This window comes from Capricornis sumatraensis, chromosome X (genome assembly GCF_032405125.1).
Source record: "Capricornis sumatraensis isolate serow.1 chromosome X, serow.2, whole genome shotgun sequence".
Taxonomy (NCBI): domain Eukaryota; kingdom Metazoa; phylum Chordata; class Mammalia; order Artiodactyla; family Bovidae; genus Capricornis; species Capricornis sumatraensis.
Window position 1 is genome coordinate 67,727,518 of NC_091092.1, and position 22,414 is coordinate 67,749,931.

Sequence of the window (22,414 nt, forward strand, 5' to 3'; positions counted from 1 at the left end):
AACTTTAAGAATGAAAAATTTTCAACTCTTTTCCTGATGTTTGTACAGATGATTAAGAACTTCATGCGTTCAGTAACTTGCCTCTTCATATGCCAAGATAATGAGGGCAGCTGGAGATAATAGTTTATCTTGATTATAGGGTATATTTAGTTGAGCAGGTAAAGAATGAACTTTTTGAGAAAAATATTAATAACATCTCTAAAATATATAATATTATACACACTATGTGTGTGTACAAAAACAGATAAAAAATGTATAACATTTTGGTTTCATTTGTTGACTAAAATATGAATAGAATGCTAGATTTCTAATTTACATTCACTCAAAACTTTTATATAGTTCCATTTATTCTGGCATCTAGTATTATTGCTAAAATCTAGAAAGCTTATTATTTTAATAATTTAAAAAATATTTGAATGATGTTTGAAACATCTAATACAAAGCTGAGAATATAAAGAAATACTATGTTGTTAAAAAAAAACACAAAATTTACATGTTAAACAGCATTATTAACTAGAGATTTTGTTCAAATAACACAAAATTTTATGCTAGTATCCATTATTTGTTTTCATACTTTATTCAAGATTCTTCATTGCATTTAGTTGCACTGAACAGTTTCAGCTGTATGGAAAAAAATTTGATAAATGTTTTCTTTCTGGAATTGAGCTGCAGGAGCTGCTTGTATATTTTTGAGATTAAGTAAGTCAGAAAGAAAAACACCGATACATATTAAACGCATATATATGGAATTTAGAAAGATGGTAATGATGGTACGAGACAGCAAAAGAGACACAGATGTAAAGAACAGATTTTTGTACTCTGTGGGAGAAGGCAAGGGTGGGATGATTTGAGAGAAGAGCATTGAAACATGTATATCATCATCTGTGAAATAGATCGCCAGTCCAGGTTCAATGCATGAGACAGGGTGGTCAAGGCTGGTGCACTGGGATGACCCTGAAGAGTGGGATGGGGAGGGAGATGGGAGGGGGTTTCAGAATGGGGAACACATGTACACCTATGGCTGATTCATGTCAATGTATGGCGAAAACCACTACAATATTGTAGTAGTTTAGTAATTAGCCTTGAATTAAAATAAATTAATTAATTTAAAAAAATAAATTAAAAAATACTTTTATTTCCATTTTTGTACTGTTATGGATATTTTCTAATTTTCTTTGTTATGATTTCTTAGATACATCCAGCATTTAAAAGCAGACATTCAATTTCCAAATTCATGGGATTTTTAAAAATCTTTGATATTAATTTCTCATTTTGATATTAATTTCTCATTTAAATGCTTTCTTCTCTGCAATCACCCTCTGTGTTTTTTCAATCTTTTAACTTTATTGAGGCTTTCAATGGCTAAGTCAAAGATCTCTCTTGGTAAATGTCACATTGCACTTGAAAATATGAGGGTCATTTCCTAATATCTTTTGATATTGATTTATAACATAATTTCACAGTGATAAGAGATCAGACTCTATGATTTCAATACCTTTAGACCATGAAATTTTTGCACCTTGTTTTATGTCCCTGGATATGGTCCAGTGTCTGCTGGCTTATACTCTATGGGAACTTGAATATAATTTGTATCCTGCTGTTGTTTGAAAATTATATAAACCTTAACTATGTTGAGTCGTTTCACAGTGCTTTTCCGGTCTACTATATCTTTCTACTTTTTTGTCTATTCATTCTATTAATTTTTGAGAGTTTGATATTAAAACTCCAACTAAAAGTCTTAATTTATGTAATTAAAAAATCAATTATAACTTATAGTTGAACTATAATATATATAACTTTGTTATATATTTTCCTCAAATCTCATTCCAAAGTACCTTACTTCTTAATCCACACCAGATGAGGTACTTCAGGTATTTGAACTTCATCTCCTGACTGTAGCTGAACCATTTAGGAAAAAGAACCCGAAATTGCTCTGAAAACTGGCATACATGATAGTAATATTGCCTTGATGAATATTGTCCCTACACTCTGGCCCAAACATTCTTGAAAATTTGGTCAGTTTTCAGATAAGAGGTTTACATTTCCACATTGGCAGTCTCTTTGTAATTTGTTTCTGAATGTTCCTACCCTCTTCTACATGTGAATTTCTCTCATCGAATCTCTTAACATTATATAGGAAGACATTTGTATGGTCAAGAAAAAAAAGCCGTATGTACAGATTGCACTGGATATCTATTTGACTATCTTTAATTTCTTTATGAAACTTCTTTATTGTTCAACATATTTTTAAAAGGGAAGTTATTTTCCACATCAGTGTACTTAGTTGTTTGCATACCCAGTATATTGGAATGATTTCTGTTTGGTTTGTTTTTGTTGCTGCTGTTTCCCTAATTTTAAAAGGATTCATTCCTTGGAAAGGTTTTCTTTCTGTCAGCTTTTAGGCATAACAGTTTTGATGTGACAACTTTTAAAAGAAACCTGAAATTGCCTTCATCTAATTATGTGTTCTTCTTTATAAAATGTACTACTGGAATTAATCTCCTTCATGAAGAGCTTGGCTTGCCTCTTATTTGTGAGATTCACAGAGTTGTTCCCTTAATATTAAACATCTTGCCTATTAACAGAAAGAGTACTGTGTTTTTAAAAAATTTCTCTTGCCTAATTATGATGTCAGTTACAAGTACATGGCTTATTTTTAGGAAAATGTACATGATTTTTACTTTAGATTTACATACTGAAGCTGTTAAAAATAATTATTTTGTTTAGTATTGCCTAAAGCAAACACATTTTCAGAGTCACTAAACCTTCCTGGTTATTTTTAAGCTTTAAAGAGAGATTTTGACTCTTGTATAAAATAAACCTCTTTATCCCAGAAAAAGAAAAAAAAAAAATAATAGCGCCTTTTTGTTCCAGAGCACAGCTTCTATCTGTAAGACATATGACAGATGCTTTACTTGACAAAGAACAGTGAGTTTCCCTGTTGATAATTGACCATGTATGGCTACCAATCTCTGGCTTTACTAGCCATAAATATTTATTTTGGTGAAAGAACTTTTTTTCCTTATGCACTGACACTATCCAGATAAGGGCTTTCTCATTTTTTGTCTTTAAAGTTGATTTTTTTTTTTCTGAACAAGTTCAATAAGTGTTCACATTATGCATAATTTTCAGTGAGAACCTGTCTCCCTTTGGCACACAAATTATTGCCCATTACTGAAAATATTTCACTTTAAAAAAATCTCACAGCTTGAAAGCACTGAAGTTATTATAAAAACAAAAGCATGCAAACTCTACACATATCCATTTTTATTCCAATTTTCAGAGTATCTTCTTTTATTTTTAGATGAATCTACGTTCTGTATTTACTGTAGAGCAACAAAGGATTTTACAACGTTATTATGAAAATGGAATGACAAATCAAAGTAAAAATTGCTTTCAGCTCATATTACAGTGTGCACAGGAGACTAAGCTGGACTTCAGTGTAGTCAGGGTAAGTATTCAGGTCTTAAACTCTTGAATTTAATACTTTTTATTGCAAGAAATAATTGCTTAATATGAGAAAAACTATCAGGATATGAAGTCACTAACTTTATAAACAGCTTAATTTCCCTTGTATAAAATTACTATTTTTAATAAAGACAATTATTTAGTATGTTTTTTTCTACAAATAGCTTGAAAGCACTAAAATTTTTCATTTTAAATATATCTTTAAAAAAATCCCAGTCCTTTGAACTAATAGGTACCTTTAGGATTAGTTATTGATCTCATGCTTTGTTTATACCTAGAATAATATAGATATAACCCTTCAAATTGATATCAATAAAACATGCATCTACCAAGGGACTTCACATATTTTCTTGAAGTGTTTGAATTTTTTCATTGGGCACTTATGACTTTAGTTTTTATGTCTTTTTAGGAAAATCTAGCTTTTTATAAATGCCACATCTCCTTCTAAGTAAAATGTATGCATTTTAATGGGTTACAAGGTAAGGGACAGAAAATCCCTAGGGGGAAAAAAATTCTTTTTTTTACAATCATAATTATTTAGCTATTAAAAATCAGAGCTGCTACACATTTGGGAATGGCAGTGAGAAGGTGACAAAGAGGAGGCAAGAGATAAATGTAACAGAACTAGTCACAAATTTAATAGTGGGAATATAGGTCCTTTTATGATTGTCTGAAAATGCTATAAATCCTGCTGGCTTGAAAATTTAGGGATTCAAAGATCAGCAACTTCCCCAATTTTGTCATTCATTAGGCTAGTTTGGTAACAGAGAGGACTTTGTTTATTTTTCTGTTGAAGGAACATTCAAAGACCCCCAAAGATAAAATATCTTGATAAGAATTCTTTGGAAAAAAATATTTTTTTGACTGAAGGATATATTTACTTTCATATGGGGATTATGTCACCAATTCTAGTGGAGGGGGGCGGATATCCAGGATATCTGTGCTGAGATCATACTCAGATTTGTGTAAGAACTACAAATGTCTCTTATTGATAGCTTTAAATTAATTGTTTGCAGTCCCTTTGGTAAACTTGAGGAAAAAAACTAGTGGCCTTAGGAAAATTTTTAAATGTGTAATATTTCAAGTTGAGATTTCTATTTTATAAGTAAAAACTCGTTGTTGTTGTTGTTGTTGTTTTTTGCAGCAACTTCTTTCTTTTCTTATCTCTTTTTTTAACCATTATTTTAAAGTGAAAAGTCTTCTTAGGCAGCTACTTTGTGGACTGTGACCTTTCATATTTCCAATTTTCTGTTGCAATCTTCCCACTAATGACTTATTTGACTGTACTTGAATATTGAGAGTGTTGAAATACAAATGCTTATATTTCTGCTCCAAACTGTGTGAACTCTATAATAATGGAAATGAAAGACAGGAACTTTCTAGAATGCAAGTTTGCAAGTAAAATATTATGTAAGGTATATGGAATAGTGTAAAATGGATTCCTTCTCTCTGTACTAGGAGAGTGTAAATTCTACAGAAATTCCCTCTTCCTAATCTAAATTTCAGCACAGTTTTGGTGGCTTTTTAGCCAGAGGAGAAGTGAGTTGTTTATAGGCTCACTATTCCACAACCTCCCCTGCCTCTGATATTTTGCTAGGTCTACATATTCTACTTGAAAGAGATCTTCCCTTATTATTTTAATATAGTACTTATTGTGCTTTTTCTCAAAAGAACTGAAATCTCACTGTGCTAAGAACTTGATCGCAATGTGTAAAGTACTTAAAAGGTTAAAACACCTATATATATATATATGCTTTCCTGGTAGCTTAGCTGGTAAATAATTCACCTGCAATGCAGGAAACCCCAGTTCAATCCCTGGGTTGGGAAGATTTCCTGAAGAAGGGATAGGCTACCCACTCTAGTATTCTTGGGCTTTCCTTGTAGCTCAGATGGTAAAGAATCTGCCTGCAGTGCGGGAGACCTAGGTTTGATCCCTGGGTTGGGAAGATCCCCTGGAGGAGGGGATGACAAATGCACTCCAGTATTCTTGCCTGGAGAATCCCATGGACAGAGGAACCTGGTGGGCTGGTGGGGGTTCATGGGGGTTGCAAAGAGTCAGACATGACTGAGTGACTAAGCACAGCATATCTATACATCTATATAAAGATATATATTGTTGGGCAAAAGAACAGGATAATAAAGAAGGGAGTATAGAAAAAGGAAAAGTTTGGAGACATTGAATTTCTAAAAAGTTGATTGAAAAATAATTTTATGGACACCAAGGATAGGTTATCCAAGTTCATTATCTTTCTTTTTTTCTATGTAATGTCACTTTATTAGTTCCAAACCCCAAATGCTCATCATATCAATTTTGATTGACCCATTTTTTTCCCTCTGATCAATGAAACTTTTGGAATGAGAATCATTTATATTCTATATGCCTTGGTCAATTTTGGATCCTGTAGCTGAATGACTTTTAGTAAAATTTAATTCAGTTATTGGGAACTCTTAGGTAATGAAATCTCTTTACTTTTGACATTTTAATATAAAGTATTTCTTAACTATATACTTTCCTGCTTTATTTGAATAGAGACTGTTGAAAATAACTGAATCTTTACTTTTTGACTCAGAGTTTTACTGTGGAAATCAATTACTATACTGTGCTATAAAATAATAATGCTTATAACATGGTAAGGTATACAAGGTGATTTTCTCCTTTACTAAAGAACCCCAAACATTTAACGATTCCTCACATCGTTCTCTTATGATTTTCTGTTCTTTTTTTTAGCAAGTAATATTTAATAAAAATTGTTAGTTTTAGTGCTATCAAGGTGTTTCCAACAGCAATCACAATTACCACCCCTCTTGTTTTGTTATTTCTAATTTACTATAGATTAGGATACCAGGTTTGGTAAAAATTATGTGTAAAATAAGATTAAGTGTTTTAAGATCAAGGATTTTCCTTTCAGTAAAGTACATGGATCTTGTGACATCTATATTGGCTGCATTCTGAACAAGTGAGATTGTTAGATACCTGAGTTGCATATTCATTTGATACTCTATTGCATTTTGCTTTTCATGGGTATATGATATAAATACCTAGTAAACTATTTAATTACATATGTGAACTATAAAACTATTAAAGTAAGCCATAAATTTACAATGTAATAATATCACTGTTAAAATTCTTGTGTTAAGATAGATACTATGATGGGAAAATGACGGGTTGTTTGTTTTCTTAGAAATCTTGCCCAGAGCTGCCCTCCAGATGTAGTAGATCTTGAGTTCAAATTTTATCAATTCACTGTGCTTTCTAATTGGAAATTTTTAAATTTTAAAATTACAAAGCATCATGCTTCCTGTGCATATTCTTACTTGAAAAGTCATAACACAGTGACTTATTTTGAGTATTTGTAATATTCACCTTTTTGAACCATAAATTGAAATTATTCTTATTCACAAACATTTCTTCTTAAATATTACTCTTGAGTATATACTTTAAAATCTTGTATTTTTCCCCTACCTCTTTCTTTTGTGACATTTATATTCATTTGTCTCTCTGCTTGTAATCCTCATTTCTACTCTTTAGTAAACTACATAAGAGTGAGTTTTAAATTCCCACAGCCTCATGTGAAACACAATGGAGTGAGCACCTCTGTTTCTGGAACATTTTATTAGATAAGCACTAATTATAAAATTAAAATGACCCACAGAAACGGCCAACTCCATTTCAGGAATTTCTCACCATAGTGAAAGGATAATGTTCATTGAGGTAAAAATTAAATTGATTTTGATTCCTTGCTCTGCTGGTAACTGGTCAGGAGATTCTTCTACAAGCTACTTAATATTTCTGAATCTCAGTTTCTTCATTTATAAAATTAGAAAAATTATGCCTAGCAAAGTAGCTTATATGTAAAAACACATAATGGAATTCAGTGTTAGCTTTTATTTATAGTTTTACAACATCTGATGTGGTATACAATATAAATATGCATTGAAAATTGGATGATTTGTGCAGTCTTCAAAAGTACATCCCATTAAATTAACCAAATACACCTAGCACTATGTTTATGCAAGACTAGGTCATTTAATGTTTTCACTTATTTATTTTTTGAAGTTCTTAAATAGATTAATGTGTTTTAGTAGTTTATAAGATGATATGCATTTAAAACTAATTATAAATTTTGCTGAATGTTTTATGGAGCATAATAATTATTGCACATTTTAAGAGGAATGATTGTTCACTGTAATAACACTGATTGTTATAATACTTATATAAAAGTACATATTTTATAATCAAATCTTAAATGTCAACCACTGATATTATTTTTATTGATTTTTTTTGTTTATACCCATGGCTGATTCTTGTTGATGTTTGACAGAAAACAACAAAATTGTGTAAATCAATTATCCTTCAATTGGAAAATAAATAAGGTGGTCAAAAAAAAAAGGAAAGAAAGAAAAAAGAAAAGCTAAAAGAAAACAAAAGTAATATATATTCAGTGCATAAAATTCAGTAAGTAGATAAAAGCATAAAGAAGAAAATAGCTACCATAAATTAATGACAAACTGGAAAAGATTTTGCAACTTGTGACAAAGTGCTACCAACTCTAGTAGAAAATTGCTCTTATAAATCAATTAAAAATGACAAACACCCCAATACAAAAATTAGGTTTTTTTTGGGGGGGTATAGGTAACATGTAAACAATTCAATGAAAGTAACCATAGAAACTAAAATCTAAATAGCAATTATATAACTTTTCTTAACTCCTGGGCTAATAGATGCTACAAAAGATAATGCAAAGTGTTGTTGAGGTGTGGGGATATCAGTACTTTCATACATTGGAGGGTAATTTAAAAACATCAAAAGTCAAGCAATGTTCCTTCTAAGATGGCATTCTAATGGACCAATAGAACAATGATGCATGTACAATGTTGTATTTCAATATGTTTTATAATAGTGAATATTTCTAAAAGTAATCTAAATTCCTAGCAATATTAAATTAAACAAGCTGTGATATATTCATAGAACAGAAGTTCTTGCAACAGATTAATTGGCTGGATTTTGAGGAGAAGAACAAAAATACTATTCTATCACAGTTTCAGGGGCTTCCCTGAAAGCTCAGTTGGTAAAGAATCTGCCTGTAGTACAGGAAACCCTGGTTTGATTCCTGGGTTGTGAAGATCCACTGAAGAAGGGATAGACTGCCCACTCCAGTATTCTTGGGCTTCCCTTGTGGCTCAGCTGGTGAAGAAACCACTTGCAATGCAGGACACTTGGGCTCAATCCCTAGGTTGGGAAAATCCCCTGGAGAAGGGAAAGGTTACCCACTCCAGTATTCTGGCCTGAAGAATTCCTTGGACTGTATAGTCCATGGGATTGCAAAAAGTTGGACACAACAGAAAAACTTTCACAAATAATTCACATCAAAGTTTCTAGATATTTATTATGTGCTGGTTCCTGATGGTCTCTGACCTTATATTTTACTTTTTCTTTACTGTATATATTTTTTCTTTTAAATTTCTATAGGCCTTGATTTTATGACAAATGAGAATATAATCTGTCACATAGAAATTGATTTTCTTGTTTTTTTTTTATTAAGAACTTTTCCATAATATATATATTTTTTATCCTTCCAGACGTGGGTTGGCAATAAGAGAAGAAAAATGAGTAGTAAGAATTCTGAATCAGGAGCAACAACAACAGGAACTGTTTCTGGTACTTCTTTGGCTGCTCCAGACATTACAGTCAGAAATGTGGTTAATATTGCTTCACCCTCAAGTCAACAGTCTTCTTGGACATCACCCAATAATGATGTCATCATAACTGGTATATACAGTCCAGCCAGTTCATCAAGTAGACAAGAGACAACCAAGCATTCAAATACACAAATTACAGAAGCACATAAAATCCCTATTCAGAAAACAGCCAGTAAAAATGATACTGAGTTTCAGTTGCACATTCCTGTTCAAAGACAAGTAGCACACTGTAAAAATGCCTCTTTAGTCTTAGGTGAAAAAACAATTATTTTGTCAAGACAGACAAGTGTGCTAAATGCTGGGAATTCTGTATACAATCACACAAAAAAAAACTATGGAAGCTCTTCAATGCCAGCCTCTGAGATGACGGTACCTCAAAAGCCATCTGTGTGCCACCGACCTTGCAAAATTGAACCAGTTGGAATTCAAAGATCATATAAGCCTGAACACACAGGTCTATCATCACATAACTTATGTGGGCAAAAACCATCTGTTAGAGACCCTTACTGCAGAACACAAAATTTGGAAATCCGTGAAGTATTTTCACTGGCAGTTAGTGATTACCCACAGAGAATTCTGGGAGGAAATGCCCCACAGAAGCCTCCTAATTTGACAGAAGGAACTTGTTTGTCCATTGCAATGGAGACTGGAGATGCTGATGAAGAGTATGCCAGAGAGGAAGAATTGGCATTGATGGGAGCACAGATACCAAGCTACTTAAGATTTTATGAAAGTGGCAGTTCCCTTCGAGCTGAGAACCAAAGTGCAACTTTGCCTGGACAAGGAAGAAATATGCCAAATTCACAAATGGTGAATATTAGAGACTTGTCAGACAATGTACTGTATCAAAACAGAGAAAACCATTTGACACCACGGACCTCATTACATACAGCATCTACTGCAATGTACAGTAATACAAATCCATCACGAAGTAATTTTTCTTCACATTTCGCATCATCACACCAATTGAGGTTATCACAAAACCAAAACAATTACCAGGTAATGTGTAAGTTTGTTTTATAAAGGTTTTATAAAAAGTTGTTGGTAAAAAATTGTGTTGGTAATCAATTAGACTTGACACCTGGGTCAATTAACTCATATTTTGAAGTAATTTGAATTTTTTTTTTCTTCTAAATGGCAGTTTGGAGTCAACTCTTTAAAGAATTTTATGCTTTCTTTGTCATGGTTAAAAACGGTGAGTCCTTTTTTTCATGAAAGTTAGTAATTGTTATAACATAGCAACCTTCTCTTGACATTTAAAATGATTTGGTCCAGGCAATAACAGCCTTTGGGAAGCATGGCATTACTCATCACTAAAATAGGACTAGATTGGCTAGATGCATCCTCTTGAACATAGATCATTCTTGTTATGGTTTTTACTTGCAGTTTGGGAAGATGTCACTAGATGAGTGGTGCCTTCCCTGGGTACATAGCCAGGCAAGTCAATCATTGTGCTAGGTGACAATGGTTGAGAAGTCAGAGCCTGAGATAATTCAGCCAACTTTTTTTTTTTTTTAGTTCTTTTTTTTTTCTTTTTGAGTAAATGCTTTATTAAAATATTAAGTGCAGCATTAACCAAACTGTCTTTTTTTAAACATTTATTTTTTATTGTTTTAAATTTATTTATTTTTAATTGGAGGATAATTACTTTACAATACTGTGTTGTTTTATAAGGAAGAGTGAGAATTAAAACAATTTTAGACCTGTGCAAAAATAGGTGTTATTTCTTTACTGTTTCACATATTCAGTTGTTTATATATGCTACAAATAATCTCAACAGTGAGGTATAAACCTACCTCAATATCTCTTAAGGCCATAGATCATCTCTCTGAAAAATCTGCTTCAGAAAATTTGAATAGCAGGACAGAAATGTTTGCTATTTTTTCTTGCTACTAGTTAGACCCTTTAGTTTTCAAACACAGTATTTTGTATCTGTATTTAAAATGCATCCAGGCTATTCTCAACCAATATAAGGAACCAACTTCTCTTGACTCCTCTTATCTTATAGCTCCTTGCTACAAAATGAAAAGCAGTAAAAGAGCATAGGAAGTATCCCTCTGGCACCTACCTCTAACAGAAGAGTGTTCCATCATCATTAGTAGACACTTCTTATTAAGGATCTTTTCATTTTTCTGTGTTTGTTCTTTCCTAAGGCATGATTAAAGTAACATTGAACCATACCTGTAGGATCCTCCACAACACCCCTTTTCATTCACCTAACTCTTTTGTACTTTTTTATCTCCTCAGTGTTACTCCTAACAATCATAACAATGACATTTATGATTTGTTGAGGACTTTACATGTACTACGCACCATCAGTAAATTTATATACTTCATTTCACTTAATCTTCATGGCAGTCTGATCATATAAGCATTTTATCCATATTTTAATATCATGTCTAGAATCATACAGCCAATACATGACAGAACCAAGATTCCAACTCAGAAATGCATCATGTGGGGTTTCTTTTTTCTACTTTACCATACAGCCTAACAATATAGAATATTTGGAGGCTTGAGAGTGCAGAGTTTAATTTTTAGTTTTTCTTAAACTGATTGCTCCCATGGTTTTACATTTTTATAGTCTTTATCTTCTTTCCTGACTGAAAGTTTAAATAAATTAAGTTTATTTTATATGAAAGAAACTTTTAAATGGAATAAAACTTAGCTACATTTTTTTTGTTTTTGAAAAGTAGTCTCTTCAAAGAAAAACAATCTGACATAAATTAGGACATGGATTTAGAACCAGACAGACCTGGATTCAAATCTAGGCTCTGCTACTTTCTATTTGTGTGCCCTCAGACAAGTGTCATAAACTCTCTCAAGTGTAACAGTTTCTTCATTTGTACAATGCATTTAATAATACTTGTTTCACAGGAATGCTGTACATGAAATGACAATCTGTGCAAGGCTCCTTATACATTCCTGGCAAATAAACTTTCTTATACTTGTTACATCATGGTTGGAAAGTTAATGAACTTCTGCTAGTCCAGGTCTTCTTTACATTCCATTTCAAGTAGAATATTGCACAGCCCACAGTTATCACAGGGTGGTTGAGAAATAAATAACTAAAAGAAGACTGGAGATCAGCTCTCAACTTCACCATAATCTAAGTATTAAAAGCCCATATATTTCTATTTATATTATAACAGACCTCCTCCGACTTGACCTGAGACAGTATGGTAGACAGTGTTTGCAAAATTGAAGTATAATTGACAGATTAGTTTTATGTCCCACCTTTATTTTAATTAATGGAGATCTTAGGGAACCTAGGCAGCCTGGGGAAGTGTAGTCCATGAAGATTAATGGCAATCCATTTGGATTCCTAGTACAAAAATATCATAGACAGGGTGATTTAAAACCCAACAAACATTTATTTCTCATAGTTCTGGAGTCTGGGAAGCCCCAGATCAAGGTGCTGGCTGATTTAGTGTCTGGTGAGTGTCTGCTTCCTAATTCATAGATGGCTATCTTTTCACTGACTTCTCACATGTTAGAAGTGCCAAGAAGCTCTCTGGGATCTCTTTTGTAAGGAAACTAGTCCCATTCTTGAGGGCTCCATTCTCATGATCTAATCATCTCCCAAATGCCCCACTTCGAAATGCCAGCGCATTGGGGATTAGATTTCAACATGTGAATTCAGCTGGGATACAAACATTCAGCCCATGGTAGTTATCCTCCAAGATTTTGATGATGTTCTATTACCTACCTGTATTATTAGTACATCAGGACTTACCAAGATAAAACCTATGACCATCTTGTCAACTTTCTAGCTATGAAAGTATAAGCAAGAAAGCAATTTTCTAAGTTTCTGACTTTGGGACTATACGACAGTGATATCTATCTCTTTTCTCTGTTGTGCCAAGTATCTTCAAGCTGAGGTTCTATTCCTGGAGTATAGTCTAGTTCCAAGCTATGTAGGTGACTGAATACAAATTGAGGAATACATGAGAAAGCTAGGAAGTTGAAATTGGCTCTGCTTTAGAGTCACTGTGGAATACCACATAAAGTGTTCAAGTGATGATACGGAAACTGTCAGGAGGTAGCTATACCAGGATATTATAGCCCAATTCTATTTCAGGCTGACCCCATTCCTTTGGGGCTAGATTGCCACCGTATTTGGCTCCAAGCTACCATTCATTTTCCATATTATGTTCATGTCAGTACTTCAATTTTTGTTGAGTGTTATGTTGATAACAGATTAATAATTGATGATAACCTATGTGAAGATATTGGAAGACAAATGTTATAAATTCAGGTTTGTTGCAATTATTATTGTTACTTAATAATTAACTGTCTTCTCAACTCTCATGGACATCATAGGAACTTAGAAGTTAATAGAGTTAGAGAATTTTGAACTTTCTTTAAAAGGTACTAAATAAGTACAATGTATCCCTAACAGTAGAAGTACTTTTATAGTATCCTACAAATTTATTCAGTGTTTATAGGTTTAAGTGCATTTTAAAAATAAATATGGAAATTTAATGGCTGTAAAAACTTTAAACATCGTTTCTAAACCAATACAAATGTATTTTGACCTGAGGAAAGGGAGTGCCAGTAAGATTGAATGACTTTGCTAAAATAACTCTCAAGAAATACTCAACTTTTAAAAATAGTAATCTGTGTTGAATAGATGTAGTTAGCATAGTCAGTTGCGAAGTTGTGTCTGACTCTTTTGCAGCCTCATGGACTGTAGCCCACCAGGCTTCTCTGTCCAGGGGTTTTCCAAGCAAGAACAATGCAGTGGGTTGCCATTTCCTTCTTCTGGTGATCTTTCTGACCCAGCAATCAAATTCATGTCTCCTGCATTGCAGTCAGATTATTTATTGACTGAGTCACTAGGGAAGCCCTTGTAGTTAGCACGAATAATTTTAAATGACTTTATTGAGGTATAATTCACATAGTACAGTGGTCACACATTGAAAGTGTACAATTAAATAGTTTTTAATATAGTCACAAATGTGTTCAAGCAGTATCAATCTAATTTTAGAATATTTCATTATTTCAAAAATAAACTACATACTCATTAGCACACCAAATCTCCCATCCCAGCACTAGCCAATCATCAGTCTTTCTCTCTCTATGGATGTACCTATTCTAAACATTATTATAAATGGAATAATGCAATATGATGGATTTTTGTAACTGGCTTCTTTCAGGTAGCATAATGTTTTCAAGGTCCATTTTATAGTATGTATCAATAATTCATTCTTTTACATTGCTCTGTGATATTCCATGGAGAAGGCAATGGCACCCTACTCCAGTAATCTTGCGTGGAAAATCCCATGGACGGAGGAGCCTGGTAGGCTGCAGTCCATGGGGTCGCTAAGAGTCAGACACGACTGAGTGACTTCACTTTCACTTTTCACTTTCATGCATTGGAGAAGGAAATGGCAACCCACTCCAGTGTTCTTGCCTGGAGAATTCCAGGGAGGGCGGAGCCTGGTGGGCTGCTGTTTATGGGGTTGCACAGAGTCGGACACGACTGAAGTGACTTAGCAGCAGCAGAATGATATTCCATTGTGTATATATAGCATTGAATGTTTATCCATTCAATAATTGATGAACATTTGGGTTGTTTCCACATTGTCTATTATGAATAGTGCTGCTATGAACATTTATATACAAATTTCTGTGTGGCAATATTTTTTTCATATATCTTGGCTATATATCCTGGAGTATATTTCTAGTTCATATTGTGATTTATGCTTAAAGTTTTGAGGAAATACCAATTTTTTTTCCTGAAGTGGTTGTACCACTTTGCAATCCAACCATCAGTGTAAAAGGATTCCAGTTTCTCCACATCCTGACAAACACTTGTCACATCAGTGATTTTGATTATAGCCACTGTAATGGAATTCTTGATCTGCATTTTTCTAACAGCTAACAATTTTTACTCTCTTTTCATGTGCTTATTGGTCATTCAAATATCTTATTTGGAAGAATGCCTATTCAGAAAATTTAGCAATTTTCTAAGTGTTCGTTTGTTCTTTGAGTTTTAAGTGTTCAGTTCATATTCTCTATACTAATCCTTATCAGATATATGACTTACAAATATTTTCTCCCACTTCATACACTATCTTTTCACTTTTGTGGGGATATCGTTTAAACACAAATGTTTTTAATTTTGATCAAGTCCAATTTATCTGTTTTTTTTTTTCCTGTTGTTTCTTGTGTTTTTGGTATTGTATCTAAGAAGTTATTACCTAAGCTGAAGTAACAAACACTGACTCATATATTTTCTTCTAAGAATTTTATAATTGTATCTCTCACATATAGATGGTTCATTTGTTTTGAGTTTGTTTTTGTGTATATTATGAGTTAGAAGTTTTTCTTGATTATATAGCACATGAATATCCAACTGTCCCATCACCATTTATTTAAATACTTTCCCCATTAAATGGTCTTGTCATCCTTCTTGAAATCAGTTGATTATATGGAAGGCTTTATTTCTGGACTCTAAGTTCTATTGTTTTGAGACTATGTATGTGTGTATACTTCTTATGCTGATACAACACTATTTGAATTGCTATACTTTGTAGGAAGTTTTGAAATTGGGACATGTGAGTGCTCCAAATGTCTTCTACTTTATTTAAATTGCTTTAGCTATTCTAGGTCCCTTAAATTTGCACATGAATTTTAAGATTAGCTTATCACTTTATGAAAAAACAGATGGAATTTTGATAGTCATCATGCTGACCTGTGGATAAATTTGGGGAATATTCTTGTAATAATAATAATGTGTCTTCTGATCTGTGTACATGGTATGCTTTTATACTTGTTAGATCTTCTTTAATTTCTTTTAACAGTGTCTTGTAATTTTCAGTCAAGTCTTGCCCTTGTTGTTTTAAATTTATATATAAGTATATAACTTTTAATGTTATTTTAAATGGAATTTCTTAATTTAATTGTTGGATTTGAAGATTGAATTTTGTACATTGATAATGTATCCTGGAAAAGTACTGAACTAATCTATTAGTTAAATACTAGTGTATTTCTTAAAGCTTTATTTATATAAAATCATGCCATCTATTAACACAGATAGTTTTACTTGTGTAAAACCTTACTGCATTTTATTTCTTTTTATTAGCTAGTTGCTAGAACCTTCAATATAATGCTGAATAGAAGCAGTAAGACATCTTTATCATCTTGATCTTAAATGGAAAACAATCAATGTCTAACAAATACGGTGTTATCAGTGGGGATTTTGTAGATGGTCTTTATCAGGATGATAAAGAATAAAAGCCCCCTTTTATTCCTGGTTTGTTGAGTACTTTTATCATGAATATGGTTTGGACTTTTGTCAAATGCTATTTCTCTATCTAATGAGATATGTTCATGTGCATTTTTCTATTTATTTTGTTAACATGGCATATTGCATTTTTTTTCTTTTCATTTTCTTTTTTGGTATTTATTTTGTATATCTTTTTTCAGTTTTACTAAGGTATAATTAATATACAGTACTGTGCAAATTTAAGGTGTTAAGCATAATGATTTTATTCACATGAAATGACTACTAAGCAATTTGGAACTACTCTGTTAACAATTTTCAAATATCAAGGCAACAGCAGTGTTAACTATAGTATGATGCTGTACATTACATTCCTAGCACTTTGTTATCTTATAAGTACAAATTTGTACCTTTGATCACCTTCATCCAATTCCCACTCCCCAGTTCCCTGCCTCTGGTAAGTGCAAATCAGGTATCCTTTTCTATGAGGGTGGTTTTTTAAAAAATCTGTTTTAGATTCCACATATAAGTAAGATTATTTATCAGTTGTCTCTCTTCTATTTATTTCATGTAGCATAATGCCCTTGAGTCCACTCATGTTATTGTGAATGGCTGAATTTCATCCTGTTTGTGGCTGAATAATATTCCATTCTCTATATATTTTATACCTTCTTTATCCATTAATCTGTTGATGGGCACTTAGGTTGTTTCCATGTCTTGACTATTTTGAGTAATGTTGCTATAAATATCAGGGCGCATATCTCTTGTCTTAAAAAAAAACTTTTTATTTTGTATTGGTTTATAGCTGATTAACCATGTTGTGATAGTTTCAGATGAACAACAAAGAGATTCAACCATACATATACATGTTTCCATGCCCCCTAAACTCCCCTCCCATACAGGCTGCCACAAAAAATTGAGCAAAGTTTAAAGTGTTTTACAGTACATCCTTGTCTCCATTAGATATAGTCCCAAAAGTGAAACTGATTGATTGTATGGCAGTTTAATTTTCAAATTACTGAGGATACTTCATACTGTTTTGTGTAATGCCAGTACCAATTTATAATCCCACCAACAGGGTGGAAGTTTTCCCTTTTACCCACATCTGTGACAGAATTTTTATCTCTTGTCTTCTTTGATGATAGGCACTGTAATAATCTTGAGGTGAAATCTCATGGTGATATTAATTTGCATTCACCATCAGAGGGCAGATACACTGAAACCATACTCACAGAAAACTAGTCAATCTAATCACACTAGGACCACAGCCTTGTCTAAATCAATGAAACTAAGCCATGCCCACGTGGCAACCCAAGATGGGCGGGTCATGGTGGAGAGGTCTGACAGAATGTGGTCCACTGGAGAAGGGAATGGCAAACCACTTCAGTATTCTTGCCTTGAGAAACCCATGAACATTATGAAAAGGCAAAATAATAGGATACTGAATGAGGAACTCCCCAGGTCAGTAGGTGCCCAATATGCACTGAAAATCAGTGGAGAAATAACTCCAGAAAGAAAGAAGGGATGGAGCCAAAGCAAAAACAATACCCAGCTTTGGACGTGACTGGTGATAGAAACAAAGTCCGATGCTGCAAAGAGAAATATTGCATAGGAACCTGGAATGTCAGGTCCATGAATCAAGGCAAATTGGAAGTGGTCAAACAAGAGATGCCAAGAGTGAACGTCGACATTCTAGGAATCAGCGAACAAAATAGAGTGAAATGGGTGAATTTAACTCAGATGACCATTATATCTACTACTGTGGGCAGGAATCCCTCAGAAGAAATGGGGTAGCCATCATGGTCAGCAAAAGAGTCCAAAATTCAGTACTTGGATGCACTCTCATAAACGACAGAATGATCTCTGTTCGTTTCCAAGGCAAACCATTCAATATCACCGTAATCCAAGTCTATGCCCCAACCAGTAATGCTGAAGAAGCTGAAGTTGAACGGTTTTATGAAGACCTGCAAGACCTTTTAGAACTAACACCAAAAAAAGATACGCTTTTCATTATAGAGGACTGGAATGCAAAAGTAGGAAGTCAAGAAACACCTGGAGTAACAGGCAAATTTGGCCTTGGAATGCAGAATGAAGCAGGGCAAAGACTAATAGAGTTTTGCCAAGAAAATGCACGGGTCATAGCAAACACCCTCTTCCAACAACACAAGAAAAGGCTCTACACATGGACATCACCAGATGGTGAACACCGGAATCAGATTGATTATATTCTTTGCAGCCAAAGATGGAGAAGCTCTATACAGTCAACAAAAACAAGACCGGGAGTTGACTGTGGCTCAGATTATGAACTCCTTATTGCCAGATTCAGACTTAAATTGAACAAAGTAGGGAAAACTGCTAGACCATTTAGGTATGACATAAATCAAATCCCTTATGATTATACAGTGGAAGTGAGAAATAGATTTAAGGGCCTAGATCTGATAGATAGAGTGCCTGATGAACTATGGAATGAGGTGCGTGACATTGTACAGGAGACTGGGATCAAGACCATCCCCATGGAAAAGAAATGCAAAAAAAGCAAAATGGCTGTGTGGGGAGGCCTTACAAATAGCTGTGAAAAGAAGAGAGGCGAAAAGCAAAGGAGAAAAGGAAATATATAAGCATCTGAATGCAAAGTTCCAAAGAATAGCAAGAAGAGATAAGAAAGCCTTCTTCAGTGATCAATGCAAAGAAATAGAGGAAAACAACAGAATGGGAAAGACTAGAGATCTCTTCAAGAAAATTAGAGACACCAAGGGAACATTTCACCCAAAGATGGGCTCGGTAAAGGACAGAAATGGTATGGACCTAACAGAAGCAGAAGATATTAAGAAGAGGTGGCAAAAATACATGGATGAACTGTACAAAAAAGATCTTCATGACCCAGATAATCACGAAGGTGTGATCACTCTTCTAGAGACAGAGATCCTGGAATGTGAAGTCAAGTGGGCCTTAGAAAGCATCACTATGAACAAAGTTAGTGGAGGTGATGGAATTCCAGTGGAGCTATTTCAAATCCTGAAAGATGATGCTGTGAAAGTGCTGCAATCAATATGCCAGCAAATTTGGAAAACTCAGCAGTGGTCACAGGACTGGAAAAGGTCAGTTTTCATTCCAATCCCAAAGAAAGGCAATGCCAAAGAATGCTCAAACTACTGCACAGTTGCACTCATCTCACATGCTAGTAAAGTAATGCTCAAAATTCTCCAAGCCAAGCTTCAACAATATGTGAACCATGAATTTCCTGATGTTCAAGCTGGTTTTAGAAAAGGAAGAGGAACCAGAGATCAAATTGCCAACATCCACTGGATCATTGAAAAGGCAAGAGAATTCCAGAAAAACATCTATTTCTGCTTTATTGACTATGCCAAAGCCTTTGACTGTGTGGATCAAATAAACTGTGGAAATTTCTGACAGAGATGAGAATACCACACCACCTGACCTGCCTCTTGACAAATCTGTATGCAGGTCAGGAAGCAACAGTTAGTACTGGACATGGAACAACAGACTGATTCCAAATAGGAAAAGGAGTGTGTCAAGGCTGTACATTTTCACCATGCTTATTTAACTTCTATGCAGAATACATCATGACAAATGCTGGACTGGAAGAAACACAAGGTGAAATCAACATTGTAGGGAGAAATATCAATAACCTCAGATATGCAGATGACACCACCCTTATGGCAGAAAGTGAAGAGGAACTAAAAAGCCTCTTGATGAAAGTGAAAGAGGAGAGTGAAAAAGTCGGCTTAAAACTCAACATTCAAAAAATGAAGATCATGACATCTGGTCCCATCACTTCATGGGAAATAGATGGGGAAACGGTGGAAACAGTGTCAGACTTTATTTTTTGGGGCTCCAAAATGACTGCAGATGGTGACTGCAGCCAAGAAATTAAAAGACGCTTACTCCTTGGAAGAAAAGTTATGACCAACCTAGATAGCATATTCAAAAGCAGAGACATTGCTTTGCCGACTAAGGTCCGTCTAGTCAAGGTTATGGTTTTTCCAGTGGTCATGTATGTATGTGAAAGTTGAACTGTGAAGAAGGCTGAGAGTCGAAGTTTTGATGCTTTTGAACTGTGGTGTTGGAGAAGACTATTCAGAGTCCCTTTGACTGCAAGGAGATCCAACCAGTCCATTCTGAAGGAGATCCACCCTGGGATTTCTTTGGAAGGAATGATGCTAAAGCTGAAATTCCAGTAGTTTGGCCACCTCATGTGAAGAGTTGACTCATTGGAAAAACCTCTGATGCTGGGAGGGATTGGGGGCAGGAGGAGAAGGGGACAACTGAGGATGAGATGTCTGGATGGCATCACGGACTCGATGGACGTGAGTCTGAGTGAACTCCGGGAGTTGGTGATGGACAGGGAGGCCTGGCGTGCTGCAATTCATTGGGTCGCAAAGAGTCAGACACGACTGAGTGACTGGACTGAACTGAACTGAACTATGGTTAGTGATGCTGAGCACATTTCATATACCTGCTGGCTATTCATCTATCTTCTTTGGGAAATGTCAATTGAGGTCCTTTGCCCATTTTTAACTGAATTATTATTATCATTATTATTATTTTGCTATTAAGTTGATGCGTTTTTAAAGCCTATTTTGGATATTAACCCTTAACCAAACACAGGGTTTTAAAATATTTTTTCCTATTCCATAGGTTGTCCTTATATTTTGTCAGCCATTTCCTTTTCGTATGCAGAAGCTTTTTAATAAATGTAGTTCTTCTTGTTTATTTTTTATTGTGTGCTTTAGGTTTAATATACAAAATCTCATTGCCAAAATCCATATTGAGGATATTTTTTTTTTTCTATTTTCTTCTAGGAATCTTACAGTTGCTAGTCTTCAAATCATTTTGACTTAATTTTGTGGGTGATGTAAAATAGGGGTTTAGTTTCATTCTTTTGCATGTGAATATCCAGTTTTCCCAGCAACATTTATTAGAGAGATTGTTTTTTCTTCATTGAGTAACCTTGGTCTCGTAGTTAAATATTAGTTGAACTTATATGGATTAGTTCATTTCTGAGCTCTTGATTCTGTTCCATTGAGCTATGTGTCTGTATTTTATGCCACTGCCATACTGTTTTGACTACTGTAGCTTTTTTCCTTCCAGTTTTATATAGATATAATTGACATACAGAACTATATAAGTTTTAAGGTGCACAACTTAGTGTTTTGACTTACATACATCATGAAATGGTTACCATTATATTATATATACATAGATTTTTATAAAAGAATAAAACGTTTTTTTCTTGTGATGAGAATTCTTAGGATTTACTCTCTTAATGACTTTCATATATAACATACAACAGTGTTAATAATATTAATCATGTTGTATATTATATCCCTAGTTCTTGCTTATCTTATAATTAGAAGTTTGCACCTCTGACCCCCTTTATCCATTTTTCCTTCTCCCCTCCCTGCATCTGGTAACCACAGATCTGATCTTTTTATGACCTTGTTTGCTCATAATTGACCTATAACACTATGTGAGTTTCTGGTATATAACACAGTGATTATATATTTCTATACATTACAAAATGACTACCATGATAAGTCTAGTTAGCATGTCACCATGCAAGGAGATTACATTATTATTGACTATATTTCCCCACACTGAACATTTCTACCCCATGACTCATTTGTTTTACAACTGGAAGCTGTGCCTCTTAATTTCTCTAACTTATTTCCCTCATACACCCCTCCCCACATCAACCACCTGTTTGTTCTCTGTCTCTATGAATCCGTTTCTGTTTTGTTATGTTTGTTCATTTGTTTTTTAGATTCCACATATAAGTGAGATCATATGATATTTGTTTTTATCTGACTTATTTCACATAACATAGTGTCTATGTGAAATATAGATGGATAGTCTAGGTTTATCCATGTCACAAAAGGCAAAATTTCATTTTTAATGACTGAGTAACTGTGTATCAGGTTTTCCTTTATCCAGTCACCTATTGATGAACACTTGTGTAGCTTCCATACCTTGGCTATTGCAAATACCACTGCA

The 22,414-nt window shown here is 34.0% G+C and overlaps 1 protein-coding gene across 1 annotated transcript in view; it reads left to right on the top strand.

The window, feature by feature from the left end:
- Positions 1-3,304: 3,304 nt before the first annotated feature.
- Positions 3,305-22,414, top strand: part of HDX (highly divergent homeobox) — a 214,712-nt gene continuing 195,602 nt past the window's right edge. The window contains exons 1-2 of the mRNA XM_068962922.1: positions 3,305-3,451; positions 9,049-10,167. Coding sequence (XP_068819023.1) covers positions 3,305-3,451; positions 9,049-10,167 — 1,266 coding nt within the window. The remainder of the gene's footprint in view (positions 3,452-9,048; positions 10,168-22,414) is intronic.